Source organism: Pleurodeles waltl, chromosome 6 (assembly GCF_031143425.1).
Source record: "Pleurodeles waltl isolate 20211129_DDA chromosome 6, aPleWal1.hap1.20221129, whole genome shotgun sequence".
Taxonomy (NCBI): domain Eukaryota; kingdom Metazoa; phylum Chordata; class Amphibia; order Caudata; family Salamandridae; genus Pleurodeles; species Pleurodeles waltl.
Window position 1 is genome coordinate 1,115,301,196 of NC_090445.1, and position 26,324 is coordinate 1,115,327,519.

At 41.8% G+C, this 26,324-nt stretch overlaps 1 protein-coding gene across 1 annotated transcript in view; it reads right to left on the minus strand.

Annotated features, from left to right (window-relative positions):
- LOC138300654 (trypsin-like) overlaps positions 1-26,324 on the minus strand; it is a 110,228-nt gene that overhangs the window by 6,541 nt on the left and 77,363 nt on the right. Inside the window, exons 3-4 of the mRNA XM_069240276.1 lie at positions 16,706-16,859; positions 16,484-16,625 (exon numbers count right to left, since the gene is read on the minus strand). Of these exons, the coding sequence (XP_069096377.1) occupies positions 16,484-16,625; positions 16,706-16,859 (296 nt within the window). The remainder of the gene's footprint in view (positions 1-16,483; positions 16,626-16,705; positions 16,860-26,324) is intronic.

Genomic DNA, 26,324 nt, shown 5'->3' on the forward strand with positions numbered 1-26,324 from the left:
TTATCCCTCCCTTGCCAGAACTTGGGTAGAACTGCCACCTAAAGGACTGAACACCTCCTATGACCCTATTGGAGAATACTCCAGGAAATTGACTCTGTGGGTATGAACTGAGATCAGGGGTGCTTCGTCCCATTGTTAGACACAAGTCGACAGCAAGAGCCGGGTTTACCAATCTCTGAACACCAGAGATGTGCATGTCAAGCTCATCCAGTCCTGTTTTACCTATCGTAGTTCGTATCTGTATCGAAAAAAAAACAATAATACAAGTACCAGAATTGAATGCACTTGTATCACTTTAATCTATACCCACAGACGTGTTGCCTACATGTGCTGGATATGCGCGTGTGTTACCAGACCCATCCAATGCCTTCTCCACAAAACTGCAGCTTATGATATTTCTTTTAAACCATCAAAGCAATTAATTAAGCTTCTCTTCTTTAAACTTCGTGCTGTCTTCCTCAGCTCAAAGCCCTGATAAAGTTCAATTGAATGAAAGTATTACCTCCACGAAACTATGATTGGTTAATTACAGAATTATAATAAAGAAGAAATCAAGCCTTAAGTCTTAAAATTAAAGTTCACTTAAAAATAGCCCAAAAAGGGTCGAAAAAAGCATCTAACAAGACTACAAATGCACACCCACCTTAATTCGAAAGAACCGCCAAGGGCGTTAATTCACCAAATTGCCAAGGGTAGCAGAAGTAACACGTCTTTTAACTACAATGACTTAACAGGAAGTGATGTCATAGTACCTTTGACTTGCTGTAACACTCCCCTCAGCTGTCCAATTCGCAACTGTCTTTTTTATTACCTCTTGTCTCTTTCTCACACGGAATGCTGAACATTGTCAAACATTCACCCCCAGTACAGTGATCTGGGCCTAAATCCATCGTTTTTTTGCTGCCCATGTCATTCCAGTTTGGACCCAGCCATATGCAAATCAGTCTTGACCCTGTTCCCCATGAGAACAGTCCAGCCCAAACTGCTAGGCCAGGTCTTCCCTGGACTGGAAACAAGCATCCTGGGACCGGTTTCGGGGTTTCACCCCTCATCAGCCAGGCTAGCTTGAATCCAGTGGCATGGGAAGCACAGGACCCACGTCTGGGCATACCCTTCCCACTTAGGGCGACAAAGCAAAAACAACAAGTGATGGACGGAATGCTGAACATTGTCAAACATTCACCCCCAGTACAGTGATCTGGGCCAAAATCCATCGTTTTTGTGCTGCCCATGCCATTCCAGTTTGGACCCAGCCATATGCAAATCAGTCTTGACCCTGTTCCCCATGAGAACAGTCCAGCCCGAACTGCTAGGCCAGGTCTTCCCTGGACTGGAAACAAGCATCCTGGGACCGGTTTCAGGGTTTCACCCCTCATCAGCCAGGCTAGCTTGAATCCAGTGGCATTGGAAGCACGGGACCCACGTCTGGGCATACCCTTCACACTCAGGGCGAGAAAGCAAAAACAACAAGTGATGGACGGAATGCTGAACATTGTCAAACATTGACTCCCAGTACAGTGATCGGGCCTAAACCAATCGTTTGTTTGCTGCCCATGCCATTCCAGTTTGGACCCAGCCATATGCAAATCAGTCTTGACCCTGTTCCCCATGAGAACAGTCCAGCCCGAACTGCTAGGCCAGGTCTTCCCTGGACTGGAAACAAGCATCCTGGGACCGGTTTCGGGATTTCACCCCTCATCAGCCAGGCTAGCTTGAATCCAGTGGCATGGGAAGCTCTTTCTCACACCTCCTGCCCTCTATGTCTAAGGTGTCTTCCTCACAGAGCTCCTTATAATAGCTCACGCCTCAGTTTCTCATCTGTTCTATCTCTTGTTCACATCTTTCACCTTCACATCTATATCTCCCATATCTCTTACTATTTTACCTGTCTCTTTCGTGCTGATCTCTAAGTATGAGCCCCTCCCTCTTATTTTTTTAATTCTTCGTCTGTGTCTCCTTCTAAACTGTATGGAGACTCAGTATCTCAATCCCTTCTGTCACTTTAGCAACACACTCTCAATTGTCTCCATTCTTTCAGCTGTCACTGTCTCACCTTCCCACATTCCTCCTTCTCTTAGTTGTCTCCTAATCTGTCTCTTAATCGTGTCTCTCTGTTACACCCATGTTCCCTTCTTTGAGGGCTATCTCGCTGTAGTTTTCTCTGTTACCGATCTTAACCACCTCCCAACTACTGCCTCTCCTCCGCTCTGCACAGAAGATTTATAAGTAGTCTCTAATTTGTAACCCCACTCTTTCTCATCTGCCTCGTTATCACCTGCCTTGCCTGTCTACCTCTGAGCTGTCGTCTTTTACAACTCTCACCATCATCCATCCATCTCTTAGTTGTCTATCACCAGCCATCTTTGGATTACTTGTCTCACACCTGCCTCTCTCTCGCTTTCTTATCTGTTTCTATCTATATCACATCCTTCATACTGTCACTCTATCTATCTATCTATCTATCTATCTATCTATCTATCTATCTATCTATCTATCTATCTATCTATCTATCTATCTATCTATCTATCTATCTATCTATCTAGCTATCTGTCTGTGTATTACCCTTTCACATCTGTCTGTATCTCTGTCACACCTGTCACTTCTCTTTGACGTCTTTTTCACCCCTTGTCTCACACACACCACCACTTTTGGCACTCAGGGCCAGATGTAGGTAGCATTTTGCATGGCGCAAACTGCAAAAATCGCAGTTTGTGCCATGCAAAATGCGCATCGAGATGCTCATTCCCATTTTGCGAATCGGTACCGACTCGCAAAATGGGAATGCGGCTCGCAAATAGGAAGGGGTGTCCCCTTCCTCTTTGCGACTCGCACCGCAATGCTATATTGTTTTGTGACCGCGAACGCCGTCGCAAAGCAATTCGCAGTTACCACCAGTGTCACACTGGTGGTAACCCATTCGCAAAAGGGAAGGGGTCCCGTTGGGACCCCTTCCCCTTTGTGAATGTTGCCACAAATGTTTTTTCAGAGCAGGCAGCCTACTCTAAAAAAATGAAACCAAATGGTTTCGGATTTTTTTTGTATTGCAACTCGTTTTCCTTTAAGGAAAACGGGCTGCAATAAAAAAAAAAAAAAACTGCTTTATTTAAAAAGCAGTCACAGACATGGAGGTCTGCTGTCTCCAGCTCGCCACCATCCCTGTGAGTGCAGAGAATCGCAATGGGGTCACAAAATGCGACCCACCTCATTAATATTAATGAGGTGGGTCTTTGCGACCCCATTGCGATTCGCAGACGGTGTCTGAGACACCGTTCTGCATCCGATTTTGCGATTCGGAAATTGCGAGTCACTTTGTATTGTCCTCAACCTGCTCTTTGTTTAGTGTTTTCGTTGTTTTCCACCCCTTTCCTTTGAACGTTCTTCCCGTCTACCCCCTGTTATTCTCCTATGTCTCCTGCTTTTCTTGCTCCAATATTTAATTTGTGCTAGTTGTTTCCGGTGCTGAGCAACCGGCACTTATTTTTGAGGGCCGGGGCTTATTCTTCTGCCTCAAGCATTTGTTGAGAGCAATAGACACATATGGGAAAGACGGAGGAAGGGAAAAATGGAAAAGCGTCACAAAGGGAGATAGCAGAAAGCTGCAAGATTGAGCTGAAGGGGCAGAGAGTGGCTATAAATGGACTGAAGAGACCTGAGGTGGCTTCAGGATTACGCTGCCTCAGTATTCCGTGATCACACATTTAATTGCAGTAGCTGTGGGTTTAAGAGGAGGGCTTTGGGCACTGGCACGTTTTTATTTACAAATTAAGTGCTGTCTTGCTCCCTCTAAATGCTCTTGGGCAGCAGAAGACACAGACCTTTATACTAGTGTCTACTTGAAACAGTGGCTAATTGTTTCACAAGATTATTACTTTTCTGTGAGACCGGAAGTCACAAGCAATGTGATAGGGGTCGCAGAAGGAAAGCCAGGGGTCGTAGCTGCAACCCCTGGCGACCCCCAAGTGACGTCTTTGTTATTGGCTACTTAGTGTAACGCATAAGAAGCCACACAATTATATGTACAGCGATGAAATAAATAAAAAAACAAACCTTTAAAAGCAAATAGATCAGATTGTAATGGCTAAAGCATTCAGACACAGGCACGCATAAATGTGCACTAAATACTTGTGCCACGTCACTGGAGTCTTCCTCTCTTTATTCCTTCTGCATCCTATTTTTTCCACAAGGTTCCAGTACTCCTTGGGTGAAGCACTGCAGGCTTAGGGTATAATAAACAGGACAGACGTTTGAGGTAATTATGATCTAGACTACCATCTTTTATGCTGAAATTGTGCTGTTTGATCTAAATCCCTAAGGGCTGTGTGGCTGAATGGGGAAATGGGGTAGTGGAGGAGTATGAGCACATTGTGGCTGAGTCAGTGGAGATGGTAGGAATACTATCAGTGTTAACTTCATCCTCTAAGGTAGAAACTTTTAGGGCCTTTAATAGGGAGGTTGAGATACAGGAATTGGCCTTCCTGTTTTCTTACAGGGTGATATGTAGCTCATACACCTCTTAATTTGAGCTGGTGGCTTCCGGTCCACAACACCTGCACTTGATTGTCAAAACCGGCCCATATGACAGTCTGCCACACGGTGGCAGTAGTTGTCTAATATAAAGATGAGCACAACAACAGGTACCTATCAATTCAATATACATTAAAAATGATACCTACTAGCAAGCCATTCTTATAGCTATGAAGACGTGGAATAATCTGAATTGTCACATTTGAACGAGTATGATGGTTAGTAGCTGTGGTGGTTCAGGCATCAACAGTGCTGGCAGGGGCACAGGGTTGTGCAAGCTGCAGTGGCCTTCTGACAAGAACCCTGGCACTAACCTTTTTACAAAATAATCACTGGGCTCACATATCTGGTATCCTGAGATAGTAGTTTTTACCAAATATGTTTTTTTATGGTGTGTTTGAGTTTAAGGGGCCTCATTACTTGAGCCCCAAGAGATAACAGTACTGGGGCTCTGGTTAATTCAAGGGAAGGAGAATTACAATGAATTCTGGATTGTACTCTGAGAATCCCTAATGACTACTTACAGAAGTGCCATGAAGTTGAACCTTATGTTCAGATTTCAACTGTGGTTAGAATGGAACCCTATCTAACTTGGTTCTCAAGTCCAATTATATGTTCCCTTTTAACTCTATTTAGATTAAATCTAATTCAATATAAAGTGGCTTTCCCTAAACAATGCATTCGGTAAAAAAGAGTTACCACCCTGCCCTTGTAATGCTAGATCTAAGCAGAGTACTTGTCACTTTTTTTATTCTGTACACTCTACATCACTCCTAGATACACTTTCATATTGGATCTTTTAAGTACACTAAAGTTCACACATCATAAGGATGCTATGACCTTATATCCAAAATTTGTCAGAAATCCAAATTTGTTATCCTGTGTTAAATTTAATTAGATCTGCTATTGCTATCAGGAAACAATATGATATAATTCCATAGCAGATTAATATGGAATCAGGCATGGTCTCAAAGCGCATCCTTGATATTGATGAAACTGAGCTTTGCTATTTTCTTTTTTTTTTTTAAACGTTAAATATTTTTATACTGTTTTTATAATTCAGACCAAAGTCTCTGTATCATAAGGTTGCCAAGACTCCACAAACATTTCAAGGGTATACATTTTTTATTCTCATTATTCTGTTTTAAGTTTTATTAGACTTGCCGCTCCAGTAGAAACTAATATGTTTTGGCCCACATGGAAATGTAACTACTTTTGACATTGGGTCATGCTGCTGAATTGCCTTGTTCCCTAAAAGATATTTTGCATATTTATCTTTTAATGTATCTAAATTTTAATCTTTACGAATCTTCTGTGCATTTATGGCATTTGCCGAATAAAGAATTTGGACTGACTGACTGACTTACTGAAGAAATCTGTAATTCTGTGTTTAATTTTCCTGATTGTTTCTCATTTTTTCCTTAGACTTTCAACTAGAGATTTTGGCTGCTTTCAGTAGTCAAAATCTCTGGGTGAAACTATATAATGCTGAGGCTTGGAAAAACTGCCCCCTTTAGAATTAAAAGGAACCTTGTGATGAGGCCATGAGAAGACTAGGTACAGTGTATCAATCCAGCAAGATCTGTCCCAAAACCAGTTTGAGAATATGGTACAGAGTGGTATTGATACAGGTGTCCTGGAGACCAATATAATGTGCCGTTAGTAATGAGATCACATGGCAAACGTGTGGCTTAATATTCTAGAGCAGCAGTTTAATTATTGGAAAGTCTCAATATGCAGGATTCACAGGAAGCCCTGGAAAGTGTGGGAACACTTCAAATATTTCTCTGACCCACTCCTGCACTGTACATGATTTACACCGGGTAAAGGCAGGGGTATATTCTTTTCAAGAATGAAAATGGAACATCTCCCTAAATTGGTGAAGGCGCAGTTAAAGTACTTTCTCCATAGAGAAAAAAAAATCCGTGCACATGTAAATGCATATAACTGTGCACGTGGAATTGCTTCAGAATCTGAGGGATGGCAATTTACAAACGTGTGTAAAATGGGACAATTCTTTGCATTTATATTTGAATAGTTCAAATTCTTCATCCATGCAAGATCAGAAAACTTCAAGTGCAGATTTACGGCTATTTCTGTGAAGCAATCACGTGGTGCTGTTTTCATCATTGCTCATGAAGCTGCCTCATTACAGCAACGATGGATGATTGGGACTACATACTAGACTGAAATTACAGTTACAAGAAAGTATGGGATCTTGCACGCTAATATGAAGGAATTTACTTTGAAATGTCCCATCAATACTCACAAGTGTCTGCTTGCGAATTGTATTGTGGGAGCTCAACAATTTCTATATGTGACTGTCTATCTGTCCAGATATCAGATCAACCGAGGGTGACTAAGATACACAGGCTTACACTACTCACACTTTTAATAATAGTGAGGGAGTACTTAACTTTTGCAATTATGTTATCCGCAATTAATGTGACTGAGTTACTAAGGCTTGCTGCAGCGGTACTGGGACATTGATGATGACTATTAATTTAAAGTATACTCTGTTAAACGTTCATTGACATACCTATGTTACCACTTTTTGTGCAGTTCCTATTGACACTGTTTTGATGGTTTTATGGTAAAATATTGTGGACATAACGGGCCGTATTTATACTCCGTTTGCGCCGAATTTGCGTCGTTTTTTTAGACGCAAATTAGACGCTAAACTAACGCCAACTAACGCCATATTTATACTATGGCGTTAGAGGCGAATAGCGCCAAAGTTCCCGGAATGTGCGTCATTTTTTAGCGTGAACCCCTTCCTTGCGTTAATGATATGCAAGGGAGGCGTTCCCGTCTAAAAAATGACTCCCAGGCCTTTACGTGGTATTTATACTCCCGGGCAAAAGAGACGCCCGGGAGTGGGCGTGGCTAAAAACGGCGCATTTGCGCCGCTTTTTAACGCCTGGGTCAGGCATGGCGTTAAGTGAAAAAGTGGGCTCAAAATGAGCCCAGAGTGCCCTCCCCTGCCCCCAGGGACCCCCCCTGCCACCCTTGCCCACCCCAGGAGGACACCCAAGGCTGGAGGGACCCACCCCAGGGACATTCAGGTAAGTTCAGGTAAGTATTTTTTTATTTTTTTTTAATAATTTTCTTTGGCATAGGGGGGCCTGATTTGTGCCCCCCTACATGCCACTATGCCCAATGACCATGCCCAGGGGACAGAAGTCCCCTGGGCATGGCCATTGGGCAAGGGGGCATGACTCCTATCTTTACAATGATAGGAGTCATGTTGATGGGGGATGGGCGTCGAAAATAAATGGCGCAAGTCGGGTTACGACGATTTTTTCGACGTAACCTGACTTGCCCCATTTTAAGACGCCCATGCGCCATTTTCCCCCTACGCCGGCGCTGCCTGGTGTACGTGGTTTTTCTCGCGCACACCAGGCAGCGCCGGTCTGCTTGCGCCGGCTAACGCCATTCAATAAATACGGCGCCCGCATGGCGCTTCAGAATGGCGTTAGCCGGCGCAAAACTTTTTGACGCTAAACTGCGTTAGCGCAGTTTAGCGTCAAAAAGTATAAATATGGGCCAACGTTTGTGCTGCAAAAATATTGTAGCCCAAATATCAACTTCTAAGGAAAGTATATATAAGTTAGTATAGACATAATGTTCTGAACTCCCCATCTCTGGACCATGAAGCTATATATTTCATCAAGGTACATAGGTTTAGAGTGAAGTGTAGTAAACTTATACTTACTCTGGTAGTATTTGGTCATTCATATTTTTGATACACCATTTTTTATAGCTCAATAGTTTTTGCATCATATACTGGTGCAACATAAGTTTTAGTAAGGTACCAAAGGAATCACTGATGGTACTGGTGCTTATGGTACCTGAGTTATTAAGTGCTCCTGTAGCTGACGTGGTACTAGTTGTGACTCAGTAGTCATGCAAGTCATACTAGTTTTTAATTCTGATGTATGGGAGATATTCTTTGCATGTACACTTTCTTATTTTAAACTTAACAATATTTCACTTTCTTGACCAGTACTAGTAATAAGCTAATCCTTTGGAATTGTTCAGTTCTTACCTACAAGCAGCGTTTAACTTTTAAGTGTCTGTTGTTGAAGACCAATTGTGTACAATACCAATACTTAGAGTGGGTTTTGGGTCATCCCATTGCTTAGAATTTTTGAGCATCTTGGCAGTCTTAATTTCTTGCTTCTTATTTTATGGATTTTCTTCCTCTTTTTGTGTTTACCCATCCCCTGGAGCATAGTTATTTTTACCATACTTTGGATTTTATGACTTGTGCATTTCAACTACTCATATCAAGGAACTACCTTTTTCTGTTTCTTTGAGTACTCCATGGCAATGTATATGCTTTCTTGGTCTCTCGCATATCCTCATACCCTCAGTCCTGTATGCTTTCGTTGTTGCTCCCCTTCGTTCTCAACTTATCTGTAAAAGTACAGTTTTAGCTATATTCTTGTGTGGTTTGACGAAAGAGCAGACTTACCTTGGTTGATCTCCTGCCTTCCACTTGTTGCATTAAATCTCATGCTTACTGACATAACGACAGCCCTTATGGTGATGGCAGGCTACTGTGCTAACCCAGCCTGCTTTTGAGGATATGGTGTAAATAGAGGGACTTTAAAGTTGCCTCTTCTTCTCTAGGCCTATAATGCTAGAACAGCAAAGGGTAGGAGCATTGTTTTCTAGTTCCTAGACAAGTGGAAATTAAGAAGCAAGGATGTGCCTTTAAATTCTCACACGTTCTCTGACAGCTGTTATGGTCTTTTAAGTACCTGCACCTAATCTTCTTTATGCTGGATCATGTACATCAGGCTTTTGAAAAGTATGTTCTGAGTTTCCTATATGAAATTTTAAAAATAATGCATGCCATTCATAACGATTTAAAAATAATGAATTCAATGTTCAGTATTGAGACACTATAAGATCGGTGTGGGCTTTTTTCTACAGTATTTTGATTTTTCCCCCTTTTACTTAACACACAACTGAAAAGCTAGGAGTACACATTTGTAATATATTGGCTTTGCTAGAGCTTGTTTATTTTATTAAGCGCAAAAAAATACTCTGACCCCATCGCTAGGCACATATCTTGACTTTTCAAACTGTAGTGACAGTCCTATGGCATTGAAATGCCTATCCCATTTCAACATTCTGTTGACATCTTTTTTGTGTGGAGGGGCGCACTCCCCCTGCACACAATAAGGGGAGCCATCTAAAAAAGTGCAGCTGACAGGAGAGAAACATGGACAAATAGCCAGCATAGACCGCTCTCCATGCACTACCAAATGATCATTTTAATTGTCCTGCACTTCAGTGTTGTGATGCGCTGTACAATGAGCGGATGTTGTTGTGTAGCATTATGTGTCACTCCTCTACATGATACACTACAAAACAACCCCTATTGAACTTAAAGCACTATTATAAATTTTGGATGGTTAGAGCTCAAAATCTTTAATGAAGATGAATGAAGAGTTTATTCTCATACAAGTATTGACAATGTCTTTTATACAATAATACGAGTAAATGCATTTTTACGCTTCATATACTTCTTTTAATGGTAATCACCTAATAGAAACAGAAACAAAAGTTACTGAAGAAGAGTAGAGTGTAAAAGAAAGACATGCAAATGTCTTATCTTGTAGTTTGAAAGCAGTTGCGTCACAGTTGTTAGCACCATTGGCCGTGATCAGGTGACAGAGCTGCCAGCCTGTTTGAAGCAAAAATATGTGCAGACAGACTGAAGCGAGATTGTGCCTAGTTGTTATATGTTAAAGCTGCACAACTGCAGTGGAGGTTTGATCTGGATTGTGTAAACAGCAGCCTCAAATCCACAAATCTCTCTTGCTCTCATCCATGTGGTCGTTGAGACATTGTGGCATCGGGCAACATTACGAGATAGTAATGGATGGCTGTTGTATATTTCTTGGAGCATTACATACATATATCCTAGTTCCTGCTGGGGGATGGTATTTGTTTCAAGCGCTACGTTCTGAAGAAGTCTGTGAGTCTACTCTTTTCTTATACACTGAATCTTCGCTGTTTGTAGTGTTACTTTAAACTGCAAACAATCTAATGAACATCACATATTATCTCCAGTGCAGCTGACAGGAGAGAAACATGCACTAATCGCCAATGCACTACCAAATGATCATTTTAATTGTCCTGGACTTTAATGTCATGATGCACGGTACAGTGAGTGCATGTTGTCGTGTGACGTTAATTGTCGTGCCCCAGTATGCGACAATATAACAATCTCTATTGAACCTAAAGCACTAGTGAGCATTTTGGATGGCTAGAGTTCAAATTCTGTCATGAAGATGACTGAATAGTTTAGTGTAATACAATTATTGACAATGGTGTCTATGTAGTAATCCAAGTATATTTGTTTTTAAGTTCAATATGCTTCTTTTAATTGTAATCACCAAACAGAAACAAAATCAAAAGTGTCTTAGTAGGCCATGGATATTCCTCATATTATATTTGTTATATATACAGATAAAGATCCGACATTATAGTTTACGTGATCTCTGGATAATTAATACACAATAATTGTTTGATTTGGAATAGTTGGTTGTTGTCTATAGACACCAGGGTTGTTATTCCAGATTGAAAGGACAGACTTCGTAAGATTTTGGAACATAGAATATTTTCAAGATTTAGGAAAATAGAATATGTTGGGCTTACTGTCCATTGATTTTTGTTTTCAGGGGTCATACATTAAGGCCTGGAGGGCCTGAACATTTATATATTTCACCTGTACGAGTTTTAATTTAGTCTCTTCACTTTGATTTAGATTTCGGTAAGTCCCAACTGAGGTAGCATGGTGTTCAAAATAAAGATTGACTGGGATGCGTTCTGAGTAATTACCAGTAGCTGAGATTATTTCAACCATTCTACCCATCACTTTTTGTATTCTTCAGTATGATGCCCTAAGTGCAACAGCTATATCAAGACATGGGTCCTGTGCTCACTGTGTCACTGGAATCAAGATACACCGGGCTGCATTGCCCCAATCAGAGCAAAACCAGTCTTAGATTCCATGTGTTCAGAGAGTACCTGACTGGGCACTTTAGACTGAACTGTCCCTATTGGAACAGGGTTCAAGATTTGCTTGTAGCTGTGTCTAAACTGAGGTGCCTTGGTATGCAAAATAACAATAGATTGGGATGCAACCCGAGTAATTACCAGTGGCTGAGATTAATTCAAGCATTCCATCCATCACATTTTGCCTACTTTAGTGTGACTCTGTGAATGCAATAGGTATGCCCAGATGTAGGTCCATGTTCACTGTGCCATGGAACAACACTACACCTGGCTTAAGAGCCCAAATCAGGGCAAAACCAGTCTTGGGTTGCTTGTGTTCTCGTTCAAGGAGGACCTGGCCTGGCAGGTTGGGCTGGACTGTTCGTACTGGAACAAGGTCAAGATTGATTTGCATATGGCTGGATTTAAGTGAGGTGGCATGGTGTGCAAAATAATTAAGGACTGGGATGCAACCCGAGCAATTACCATTGGCTGAGATTTATTCAAGCATTCAACCTATCACTGTTCAGTAAACTTCAGTGCGATTGCCCTAACTTAGGAGGGTATGCCCAGATATGAAATCTGTGCTCATTATGACACTAGAACAAAACTACACCTGACTGAAGTGTCCCACATAGGGCAAAACCAGCTTTGACTTGCTGATGTTCCAGTTTATGGAGTACCTTGCCTGGCAGTTCAGACTGGACTGTTCCCATTGGTGCACAGTGAAGGCAGTCGCATATGACTGGGTCCAAACTGAGGTGACATGTTTTGCAAAATAGTGATGGACTGGGAAGTGGACTCAAGTAATTACTAGTGGCTAAGATTATTTCAAGTATTCCACCTATCATTTTTTGTATACTTATAGTCTGACTATCTGATGGTTGGTAAGAGTAATGAAAGCTAGGGGCACACTAGGTGGCCTTTTCATACATGTTTGACATAAGCTACCTAAATAAACAATAACACTTTCTATATGCCTCGTTACTTATTGGTGGTTGCACGAGTACTTTCCTTTTTGTTTTTAGACTGTCTAATGTCAACTATTACTCATTAAGGTTAAAGTCCCTATTTTTACTTCCATTTTAGGTGCATTGGAAGATGACATAAGTCCTGATGAGACGCACCAGTCCATTAATGTGTGGAAAGGTTGACAACACACCCGCGGTTGCATATTGATTTATTTAGTTGGAATACCCTGGGAAACTGCTGACTGGATTCTTGATGACTAGACACATTATAACAATCTTGTTTTTGTTTTTATTGTGATTGTATATATTTGTATACTTTTGGAGCAGTGCGTTATTTGCACTATTATCAATTTGTATATTGCACCTGTGCATTTCAAATGAGAATATATTTATGCAAAGTAAAAAAAAAACAATCTCACAGTACATTTGGCTTTAGTAATTAAATGCTCGTCACATTTGAGGTGATTGAACCTATTACGTTAAATCTATCTCACAAAGTAATCAGATAAATGTTATGCATAATCAAATTCACGTTAGGCATGTATCATGGTAATATGAGGGGGTAGAACACCTTTGGGGATCTGCAGGAATATGCTCCATGATTGGAATAGGTCTTTCTAAGAAAGAGTGTATGATCTTTATGACATATATTTTCAGAAATAATGTCGATCAAATGTGGCTGGGAGTGCAAGGGTCTTCAAATATTTCCACTATTTAAAGTTTTGTGATACCCTTGGGAAACTATTTCAGCATAAACACTGCTGTGGTTCCTTGACTGATTAGCTGATCCAATTATTCACAAATGTTAATGTTTTAAATTAGATTGGCAAGAATGACCTGTGGTATCCTCCTTTCTGGGACAATTATGGTGTTGGGATATCACTTTTGGAGACTTGCCCTGAGTGGTGCCTTGATTCCCTTAGTAATAATGTAATTGTACTTAATTTGACTTTTGACATGCAATTATTTACTAGAATGATCGTGGCTTAAAAGTCAGATTAGATGCAACCAAGTGTACATCACTTAAAAGGTGACTAAAGTTCCAATGAATATTCCCAGTTATGTGAAAATGATAGCTGTTGTTAATTTTGTATTCTGAAATCTAGCACTAGTTATCTGGAGAGAGGTAGTGTTTGCAAACACATCCAAACCCTTTTCCGATTTAACAATCATAGCAGTAGTAAGAAAGTAACTTTTGATTCCCTTAAACCTAGCCTGCATGGTAGGTTCATTATACTGGGACACAATCAAGTACTGTGTGAAGCAAGTGGTTTTCTAAGCCTTCAACATTTTTCTCATTTTTTAAGTTTTGTATTAGAAAGGGCATATAAAGGTGTTGTTTCTTCTGCAGATAAAACCACCAGTAATAAGGGGTTGCAGTTTCCCTCAAGTGCATGTGTGTCTAAACACTCAACTGAGGCTGATTTGAAACATTGTGATTCATAAACAGGGGGTCATGTGGTTGATTGTGTTTCATTATTGTCTCTTTGAACATTGGCATTAGGTGGGTTGAATTCTACCACAACTCTTTTCCTTTCATCATGCGTAGCTAGAGTTATTTCGCCTAAGAGGACAGTGTAAGTAATATCAGCATGTAACTATATTTAAGACTTCCGAGCAGCGATTTGCTCCTTTGGCAGTGTTTAACTGGTCGGGGAGCAATTTAAGTGTAGCATCAAATGATGTTACTGATCCTTCAAGCTTGTGTATGATAACCTCCTGAGCCTCCTGCTAAGGGTGCAGACAGTGTCATCTAATGTTCGACATATAGTTCCCATTAGTGAAGGAATCAGTTGGACTGATAGGGTATTTGATGAGTGTATCTGAAATCAGAAAGCTAATGGGCATCTGATATGGTTAAAGGTTTCACTACCTAGATCTGATGAAGCAATTATTATCAGCAATCTTGTCTAAATTGAAACAAAATAGGAGTTTGTACACATCCACTTTACAAACAGAATAGTCACCAGTATGCCAAATATCAGAGCAGGGAAAAGTTAGTATCTCAGGATGATTATTATCATGGTTAAGAGCACAGGTTTGAGTGCCGGTCGAATTCAAATGGCTCCATCTTCATGATCAACATCAATGGTGGCATCTTCACAAACTGGTTCCGTTACTATCAATGGAACTGTGTGCGGTTTCAAGATTGGGACTGAAGGTGAAAGAGGAGGATGATGTAAAAAGATAAAGAGGAGGCTTATGTATAGCAAGCAAATCATCTTTTCTCAAATGGAAATGTTCAGTGAGGCTCTTAAAATAATCAATAATCACATTTTTCTATCCAGGTTAGCAGGCAACATAGTTTTGGAATCCTCCACAGCGTCACACTGAAGCTGCACCACTTTACATCTGTATATTGTATTCAGCATCTTTAATATATATTGGTCTGGTACTTATGACATTTAACAAGTAAAAAGGTCAATAAAACAATACCTCATTTTATCCCCTGTTTCATGACCCAATGGCCATCATAACACACATCACACTGTGGTGTTGGGGCGAACAGGTCGTCAGCATTCAAATAAGGGCATTCACACACACTCCATACTGCGTTGCACTCTTAGAACTCTGTGTCCCTGACATTCCGCCTTCTATTAAATTTTGACATGTCACCTCTGTCTAACACCATACATTAGTCTCCACTGAGTGTCAGCCCACCGCTGGGCATTGGTTGTGATGAAAGACATGGATCCAGGATACCAAGCCCTCCATTCTGTGGGCCGGTTTGTCAGTGTTCAAAAGTGTTTTCAATGCAAATTGCTTTTTGCTCCCACCACAAAAGCTTAAAAAGTAATGATATATAAAATAAAATATACAAACAGGGTTTCTCCCTTTATGCTCTGAGTGAATTGGACAGCTCTTACTCGTTGACTCTCCCCACTCTGCAACACTTCTGTAAAATACTCAAAAGCTAGGTCATCTCCTCATACCTGCCTTCAGCAAATTGTCTCAAGTCTTACATGTGCCTGTTAGCCTTTTTTGGAGAGGAAATTAATGTGAAGAAATTGCGCTACATCAGACACTGGTAGAAAACAATATAAAATCACATGTGGTGAAAGAGCAGTATAGGACTAGACTTTGTGTTGATGCCAGAGAGATGATGCGTTCACTTGAAAACAGAATGCTTGACCAGCAAGGTCATAGTTAAAGAAAAATCTGTGTTTGTGACCCCGAAGGAGTGTATAGTTTTAAAGCACACAGGCACGTATTTGGTTGTTTCAGTAAAGTACAAAACGTGATTGAAGAACGGGAGCAGGAGATTGAATTAGCCTATGGTATGCAAAAACTGATAAGAGATCTTGGAGGCAGACTAATAAAGAACACACACAAATACACATGCATTCAAGAGTAGTGAATGGTTAGTTGGTTACGCATTGTTAGAACTGCAATATAAATATGTGAGAAATATATTAAAGGTCTAAAGGGTCACCGGGGATGTGATTTTGCAACACATTTGTAATTGCTAAACTTATTGATTAACCTTTTGTAATTGTTGGTAGTGCTATATAAGTGGCTGTCTGTGAAGCAGCAAACTGAGACCAGCTGTCTACCTGTGTGACAATAGTACTCTCCTTGCTGTGGCAGTAAAAAGCTGTGTTTTACTTTGCCAAGAGGAGTCCTGTCTTTTTTATCTTAAGTTTCCCCACAACACCTTTCTCTTTCTCTTCAATTACCCTCTCACTTCACCAAATGTGAGGTGGCGTTCACTTATGTATGTGTAAACTGTGATATTTAAATGGTCTTGCGTGCTTTCTGTATCCTAGCGTCATATGGTACATAACCTAGTATCCAATTATTTCTAAAGCCATTCCTTCTCCTCTAGGAGGGTTGTATGAAGTCTCGGGATAGAGATCAGTAGGTTTTTCACACTTAAGAGTGTTGGAGCTATATCAGTGTCTTGAGTGATGTGCATTGGTAGAGGTGCATTCACAAAGGGGGATTAGTCTTGATAAAGTCAAATCTGTGCTTACTTTTAAGAGCATGGCATCATAATTCAGTGAGGTCTGATTGTATTGAGGGTGCAGTGCAACATCTACCACAGAAAATGTTTGCACAGTGGGTCCGGGAAGACTGAGGTTGTACAATCCAAGTACGATCGTCAGTTGGTTGATTCTGGAACAAAAAACAAGAGACATTAATTTGAAGTCTTTTTACATTTTATCGAAAGGTTAGACTAATGTGTGGAAACATACGGGTAGAAGCAGTGTGCAGCTGTGAGAACCCACTGTTGGCTTACAAGGGCTCCTCCACAGAAGTGTCCTGATGGGCTTTGGACTGATGCCATGTATGTCACTGAATTCTTTGCAACCACATACCCTCCAATAATTCTGTCTTCGACATTGTCTCCTAGAGAAAAGATAACGGAACAATGACTAAAAATAGAAGCCAAACATGCAGTCCTTGTACATAGTAAATAGATAACAAAGGTGCCCTATTTGTTTTGCGATTGCATCCAAATTGCAGACAATTTGTTAGTGCTTACTCCCTAGTGCTGCTGGACAAACAAAAATTGGCAAAACCAAACTTTTTGTCACTTGTACAGCTTTTACAAATCGGATCCACGTGCTATACAAAGTTAGAGTTATCAAGCCATTTGTTGATTGGGGAATATTAGGAAAAGGCAGCAAGGAGTGGGCACAAAAATACCTGGGCAATTAGAAAGCAGTGATGCTGTTTAAAGCAAATAAGCGTTCATTTCTTTTGAAAAGGCAGTGATAATAGATCAGTGATTGTCTGACGAGCTGGAGAGGTCAATCTTGCTGAAAACTTTTTCATCCTATGGAACACTTTCTCACAAGCACGAGGCAACACTCATAAACTTTTCATTTCTGAATGAGCGCCTTAAACACTGTTAAAAGAACTGTTTTAAATACTTGCTTGGAATAACAAGTACGAGCTTTAATCTTTCCCAAGGGGGACAACTAAGACAATATCAAATTACCACTGTATAAACTTAATTTGATGATCTAGAGATCAGGGTGAACAGTAAGGCTATAAAGTTTTCTCCCTGCAATTTTTCAAACCATTTATGTAAGAACGTATTTAATTTTATGAAGGTTTTTACTACCCATGATAGTCAACAAAACATATATCAAACACACAAGAGTTGGAGGAAAGTATGCTTCCAAGCAGTCTAAACCACTGGTAATAACTCTGACTACCATTCCAAATCATCATTTTTCACCCACTGTGCTACTCTAGATAGTGGAGAACTGTTTGCAGATGAGTATGGGCAATGAAGTGACCCTGCCAGTCCACCCTGAACACTGGCAACCCCATACAGCTTTTGACCGTATTAGACCTCGTATTTGAATTACAGCTTTTATCCTTTATCACAGTGAGAAAGGGGCCCCAAGTCTGAGTATACAGTCTAGAGTGGAAAAGGGGCAGAAGACATGGGCTAGAATGCTACTCAGAGTGATTGGCAGTGTTTTACACTATTTGCAAGTAGTCCTTCCATCACCGTCTGTGTGTTTGATGACAAAACAAACATACACACTGTAAAGCATTTCAAATCACATTTAAAAGCATTAATATGTAATATACCATTAAGCAAGACATTTTTCACAGCTCTAAAAGCGGAGTACAATTTAAATACCTATAACTATCAGCAGTTGTTTGTCGGAATACTTTATACAAAAATATCATCCAACAAAAATATCATGGCCAGGATATCGACAACACCATAACATAATGAATGCATGTAAATACAGCTACATATTAGGTGTCTAAGTGTGATGTAATCTCTCAAATGCCTGTGATATCCCATCCACTTGTTGGCATAATTGATTCTCATTACTGGCATCTATCATGCCTGCAATAATGGTGCAATCTATATCAACCATGGAGTAAGCATTTAATCTGTGACATTTGGGTGGAAGTAAACGTGCCCTCCTGTTCTATCAAGACTCATCAATAGTCCAAGGATTGTAATTAGTTAGACGCGTCTCTGATCCATCCACCTTGCCATGAATGAATAACGACTTTGAATACCTGGAAATTATGGGGAAATTGGGAACTGGGAAAAGTCACACCCCCTGCGACAACAGACTTCCTGCTAGTATCAATGAAATTTATCAACTGCAGTTTAAGAATTGTGTAGGACTGTCTGTCTTCAACCAGTTTTATATGTAGTGTAAATATGCCTATTGTAATTATGATTTTTAGGAGATAAGGGTGTTGCAGCACTATTCTAAATGCAAACCTCCAATGGTCTTGTAAGTTAGGAAGCAGTAGTAGTTTCCAAGAATCCAAAGCCTTGACAAATCAGAAGAGTGCCTGTACCAGTATTATCATCCAGTCAGTTATCAGACAACAAAAAAAACTATTCACAGTCTTTCTGAATTCTGTTTTCAAAATGTTCAATGATACGATCTACTAGCAAATACCAGCAGTGCAGTTCTTCCTAAGACTCAACATGACAGCAACTACAAATTTTCAGAAAGCTTTCAATTTCACAAATTCCGTTGTTGAGACACTTAATAAATATCAAAGCAAACATCTGCACTCAAAATTGGCATCTCTAAGTACAATCAAAATGTATGGTATATTTCAGTTGCCATTCAAGACATACAAGAATAGAAAACATTATAAGAGTGCATCTACCAGGTTGTATAAGGACTACTTCATATTCCTAACTTCTCTAAATCGTAGCTATCTCAGGTTAGGTTAACGCTATGTTGAAATACCACCCTATGAGATCGTTAAAGCCGAGCGCAATGGAGCATGGGTCAGATACAGGGGTCATGTTTGTTCCACTGAAAAATGTACCTTATCACTTTGTTGTTTTTTCTATGGAAAAATCTTGTGAAGGCGGTTGCTGGTGGGTTGCTGGTGGGTTGGGCTGCAGGTTAAGTTCCAAGAAGGGCCTGTAATTGTTAACCAGCTACAGGATTTAGGTCGGAGCCTTGGCATTGGCAGGAGGTTTGAGGGTTGTGTTGGTAATGGCGGTAAAGTTCCAAGCATGCAAAGCCTGAAGTCTGTGCCCAGGAAGCAATTGTTGGTAGTCGACTACTTCTTGGCATCAGCCTCAGTGAAACCCCTTTGGGCTTGGTTTTTTAAACTTCTTTCAGGCGGCAAACCAGTAAGTTTGATCTGATTGGTAATTCAACATCAGTGGCTGTGGCCCATTGGTAGCATCTGCCTCTTTTTGCAAAACGTTTGAAAAAAGTTTCTAAGTATCCAGTCTTGCGATTTTTGAGGGGAAGGAGTAAACTCTAAAGTTAAGCAAGAGTCCGGGATTTTGAGGGCACCACTTGGAGGTTGGGACTCAATCTCTGGGAAGCAACCAGCAGCAGCCAGGGCAGATGTTGCTGGAACTGGGCAGCTGGGCTCAGCAGAACTTTGGGCTTCTTTCTGCTTTTGTCTTTCTGGAGCTTAACAGGAGGCTAGCCAGCCTTGGAGTTCATTCTTCTGTCCTGGGTTCAAGTGGGAGCAGGTCCACAACCCTTGGTGTTTCTCTCCACAGGTTACAGTAAGTGCAGTGCTCTTTCTGAAGACAGTGTTCAGCAGGCTTAGCTCTTCTTCTGTTTTCCTCAGGTCCAGGAGTGTTCTGAGAAGAGTATCCGGGAGTTCCACTTGCATGCCAGCCTCTAGCCAGTCAGTTAAGGTGACTCCCTGGTCTATTGGGAAAATGTACTCAATGCAACTGTACCCCAAATAGAGCTCTGGACACACCTCTGAGGTGTGTCCAGGGAAATGAGACCCCCCCCCTAATGGAAACCAGTTCTGGAGCAAGTTTTCCCCCACTGGGATTTGTTCCACTCTGTCTACTTAGACTATGGAGGGGGCAGACCTAAGTGTGAGCTGCAATTGCTGTGATAGAGGGATGCCCTTTTGAAGATTGTGCAGTTGGTGGGCTCAGCCAAGGCCCTTTTGCTCCCTTTCCTAGGAGAAATTCACACCTCGTAGCAGGCTACCAGAGGTTTTCCTAAAAGTGGCGTTTTCAAAAGAGTAATTTAAAATCCAACTTTACCAACAGATTGGATTATAAATTATTAATAAATTGAGTCCTTGAACCATGCCATTCCCCATTTGAAGTTATGGATTATAATCTGTCATAATGTAACCCAGTGCTTTTCTATGGGAGAGCCAACCTTGCCTGCCAGGACATGTAATACTTTGTAAATACCATGCATCCTGCCTTATAGGCATTTAGGGCTTACTTTAGGGGTGACTTATAAATATTCAGTCAGTCATTCAATACTCGTTTTTCAGCAACTTGCCATAAAAGAACAAACCACAGCATAAAAAGTCATATTTATTTAGATGAAAGGTTGCTAAAAGGTGTATACACACAATAAAAACGTATAGGTTAAAACAAGGTATTACCTCCAACCACTGCTATGCGCAACATACAGTTTGTAAAATGCAGGCAAGCTTAGAATAGCTCAAGCTACAGGAGTGGGCCATCTTTGAGTAAATTAGCTGATTGCAAATAACAGTGTATACGATTATTCTGTCCGTCACAAAGTGGTTCTGCCGTGTTGGCCAAGGTGGCATGGTTCATAGAAATACACTTTTGCCTTATTTGCCACATTAAAAGTAAAAACCTTGAGATGGTAAGTATCATTATTTTGCTCCTGTCAGACGTCAATATTCGGTGAGCTTCCTTATGCTGACCAATTTCCAAATTCATGCAAACAGGAATTATCCACCTAGCCCTAGCGCTACTGTAGGCTGCTCAGTAAAAAAAACACATGTGCCACTGATTCCGACTCAGACCCACATACCGGACAAGCACACCCTAAGCCTTCGGAGTGTCCACCCCAGTTGGCAGTAAAGGAACGCAATGGCAGGGTCCCATACCTGCACTGAATATACAACTTCCGGGACTGGGTAGGTTGTACTTTATTTAGGAACTGCTCAGCTTGAAAGGTGTCCTTGAACTGCAAGAAGGAATCTGTCAGGGTACCTGGGGCTGGCCTATTGACATATTGACAGGGGTGTTCAAATCGTACTGTTTAATACTCCTCTTAAGGGCTATTTTGGAAGTAAGTAGGCAGGTCCTTCTCCTGGGATCAACCCATAGCCTTTCGTTCACTGCCTTTCTCAGGGTCTCTCTGAACTCGGGGGACTGAGTATCTCCTCGAGCTCCTGTCTATATCAGTACAACTCAGGGGTAGCCCACACTCTTCTCCAGTACATAATTGGTTTGGCGGCAATCTCCTCAGATACCAGACTGAGCCCCACATCCATCATTAGGGGAAGCAGCAGGGTGCTGACTGGGAGGCTCAGCAACTGCCTGAAGAATCGATTTTCTGAGAACACAAATGTGCAGGCATTCTTTTTGCCCCTGAACTCGGCACCATATAGCACTGTGCCTAGTGCTTGACGTGTGTGGTTGTAGCGCAGGGGAAATTGGTTTAAAGAATTAACCTGATGGACTTTCACTACACCCCCAATATGTTGCTCCAACCTAAATCTACATTTGGAAATGTGAGCTGCCCAGTCCATTTGTTCATTAAGGTTGATTCCAAGATATTCAAAGGTGTGTACCCGTTCAAAGGAACTCCATCGAAGGATGGGTTAGGACGCGTTGTACGGCAGGGGTTAAGGACCATGTATGTTGTTTTTGCTAAATTTATTTCCAGCCCCCTCTGACTTCAGAAAGTGATAAATTCATCCAAAGTCCTTTGGATCCCCAAGGGCGACTTGGACAGGAGGGAAGTGTCATTGGTCATTATCAAATGTCTAAAATATATGTGTGTCAAGGAAAGATGCTAACAGGCCGAAAATAGTAATTCATTCCTTATCCCATCCACTGATTAAGACCCAAAACCAAAACCATCCCTCTCCTGCTGCTGACCAGTATGATGCATATAGAGCTGCCTGTAAGATACCTAGAAAAAAATTATAACGTTAGCAACGTTTATTCACAAAAAATGTTTTTAAAAGTAAAAGGAAAGAGCCTGTACATTCTTTGAATGGATCTCTAGCAGAGATTGTTAAAAGATAACAACATTAACATAAACAATAGAGTGCAGCAACAACCTACTAGATGGAGGAAAGTTTCTTATTGTAGAAAAAACTACAGGTAGATCATGTAAATCCAGTAATTAGGGCAGTCAGTAGTATGCACCGCTGCTTTAAATCAACTTGGGTATAGATTTCTTGCATTAAAAAGACCTACGTCAGAGCCTTTAAGGATCTGAAATCAAGCCCCGGTGTATAGGGTAATTGTAGGATGCTGGCTCTGTATATACTATAATAAAATGTGATATAGTGTGAACAGAGTCCAAGGGTTCTCCAGAGGCTTGACAGAGGCAATAATATATAATACTAATGCTCTATTTGTGGTAGTGTAGTCAAGCATTTAGGCTTATCAGAGGGTAGTGTTAAGCATTCATTGTACACACACAAGCAATAGAAAAAAACCTCACACTCAATGACTTAACTCCAGACCAACAGGATTTTATATAGAAAAATAACTTTTTGTTACTTTATTACTCGGAACATAAGGCTCAGTTCAGAAGTAAATACTGTTGCAGGTAGGTCCTTAGCATAGACATCAATGTAACTTTGTTTCACTTTAGTCAAGTATACAGTTTTGAAGAAAACAGAGAATATCTATTTTACAGCTGGACACTGCATTTTCAGAACAGTTCCTTGGGGAAGAAAATAAACTACAGTTTTAGAGGTAAGTACACAATTTACAGTTCTAGTCTACGGGTTATAGGTAGTCCACCATTGGGGGTTCATGTCAACCCCAAACACTCACCACCAGCAGCACGGGGCCAGCCAGGTGCAGAGGTCAAAGTTGAGCAATTTCAAACTGGGCTCCTATGGAGACAAGGGGTACTCGGAATTCAGTCTGCCAGCAGGTAAGTACCAGCGGCTCAGAGGGCAGACCAGGAGGGATTAGAGGAGCACTGGAGGGGTGCCAAGTAGGCACCAATTGCAAACCCTCATCGGCAATGGGGCATTGGGTTTCCAATGAAACTCTATGAGGGGACCCCGGGGGTCACTCAGGCGCTGCAGGAGAGGTCCGGGGGGGGGGGGGTGTCTTGGGTACACCACCGGTCGGACAGGGAAGATCGTCGCTGCACTGGGTGTCAATTTCTCCAAGGTCTGGGGGCTGCGGGTGCAGTGGGTCCTTCGGCGTCAGTTATGTTCGTACAGGGCAGTCGCGGTTAGGAGGGTCCTCGGGATTCCCTCTGCAGGCGTCGTCATGGAGGGGTGGAGAGGTTAACCCAGGGTGGGCACTTGGTCGCTGTTACCTGCGGGTCCTCTCTGGTCAGTTGGGCTCGGGCCGTGGGCGTCGGAAACAGAGTGGTTAGGACTCATGCTTCTGGAGTGAGGTGGGATTCCTTCAGAAGAGGTTTCTTCTTTTGTTCTTCTTTGGACAGGGCCACTGTCCACAGGAGTTCTTGATCTTCTGTGATGCAGACAGTCCTCTGGAGGTTTTTCAGAGGTCGCTGAACCTGCAGGACATGTTGCTTTTCTTCTGCAGGTTCTTTGAAAAAAAAGAGACAGGCCGGTAGGGCTGGGATCAAGTCAGCTGTTGTCTCCTTTCCTTCTCTGCTAGGGTTTCCGCTAAGCAGAAGCCTTCTTCTTCTTGTGAGGTCATCAGGAATCTGACTAGCTTGGTTCAGGCATCCCTAAAATACAAGTTTTAGGGGTGTTTTTAGGGGTCAGAGGGCAGTAGCCAATGGCTACTGTCCCTTAGGGTGGCTACACCGTCTTTGTGATCACTCCTTTTGGGGAGGGGAGCACATTCCTGTCCCTATTGGTCCATGTCCTCCGAACCAAGATGGAGGATTCTGCAAGGAGGGGTCACTTCAGTACTAGACACCTTAGGGGTGTTCCTGGCTGAGGTGGTGACTCCTCCTTGTTTTTCCTTATTATCCCTCTGAACTTGCCGCCAAAAGTGGGGTTTTGTCCGGGGGCTGGGCATCTCCACTAGCTGGAGTGCCCTGGGGCATTGTAACACAAAACCTGAGCCTTTGAGGCTCACCGCTAGGTGTTACACTTCCTGCAGAAGGGAGGTGTGAAGCACCTCCATCCAGTGCAGGCTTTGTTTCTGGTCTCAGAGAGCACAAAGGCTCTCACCCCAGGAGGCCGGAAAAGTGTCTGTAGTGGCAGGCTGGCATAGACCAGTCAGTCCTACACTAGAGGATTGGGTAAAATACAGGGGGCATCTCTAAGATGCCCTCTGTGTCCAGTTTGTAATATATCCAACACTGGCATCAGTGTGGGTTAATTATTCTGAGAAGTTTGATACCAAACCTCTCAGTATTCAGTGTAGCCATTATGGAACTGTGGAGTTCGTTTTAACAAATTCCCAGACCATATACTTAATATGGCCACACTTTACTTACAATGTTGAAGAATGGACTTAGAACCTGTAGGGGCATATTGATCATGCAGCTATTCCCTCACCTGTGGTATAGTGCACCCTGCCTTAGGGCTTTAAGGCCTGCTAGAGGGGTGACTTACCTATGCCACAGGCAGTGTTTTGTGTACGTGGCACCCTGAGGGGGATGCCATGTTGACCTTGCCTTTTTCTCCCCACCAACACACACAATCTGCAATGGCAGTGTGCATGTGTTAGGTGAGGGGTCCCTTAGGGTGGCACAACACATGCTGCAGCCCTTAGGGACCTTCCCTGGTCACAGGGCCCTTGGTACCACTTGTGCCGTTTACAAGGGACTTCTCTGTGTGCCAGGGGTGTGCCACTTGTGGAAACAGTGGTAAATTTTTAGTGAAAGAATACTGGTGCTGGGGCCTGGTTAGCAGGGTCCCAGCACACTCTCAGTCAAGTCAGCATCAATATCAGGCAAAAGGTGTGTGTGGGCTAACTGCAACAAGGGCCATTTTCCTACAGTAATGAAATCAATGTTCTCAGAAGAGACAAACAAATGTTGAAAGCAACCAGTTTACCCCTTATTACCAGGCTCTTTCCCTAATCAAAGGCTATAGCGAAATTGGTAATAGTGGTATAAACTGGCTCCTGTCTGTCTGATGTTTACTCAGAACCCCTTGAAATACCGTTCATCCAAAAATGAAGACTGTGCTTGGGAGTATGACTGATCAAGTGGGAGAATGTGCCTTTCATCTGCCCTTCATTGGAGGCAGTTTTGGCAAACACCTTTCCAGAAACATGGAGAAAGCCAGTCTTTTGATATATTCTTTGGATCTGTTGCCGTAACGTAGGCATCTTATTGAAAAAGAAGGAATCCTCAAAATTATGCCCCAGAATTTTCCTTAGAGTAATGTGAATTTTATTCACTTTCAATCAGCTTGCACGGTGCAAGCTCATCCTCTTATCCCTTTGTTATTCCTCCTATGCAGCACACTCGACTTTGACTTCTACCCTTATCTTTGCTAAATTACAGCAGAACTTTTCTGGCTCTGCCGAATCAGCACCTAGAATCACTGGTAGACAGCGTCCAGGGGTCTGTGATGGGGTGTCCAGGATAAGGGGGCGTGGACTCCGTTGGTGCATGGGGAAGTTCGTAGTCTACCTCCTCTGCACAGAGGCTACATGATGTGGACCCTCCGGCAGAGGTAATGGGTTTTCTCTCACTGTTAACCTTCCTCTCTTTTAATCTTTTACTCTTTCAAGCTCTAGTGTTAGCAAGCTCTTTTTATTTCACTAACTTTATTATACATACACTATATTTTCTTATAGGGGCTTTCAGCCATCCTTCTTCATCCATTAATCTGTTGTTGTGTCATTGAAATTGTATTCCACCCATTATAGCATAAAGTGTGGGGTATTCAGCCTTGCCACTTCACCTATTGGATAACTTTAGTTTGAATGAAAGTACTGTATTCTTTCAAAAGAGCATATCCACACACAAAGTAGTT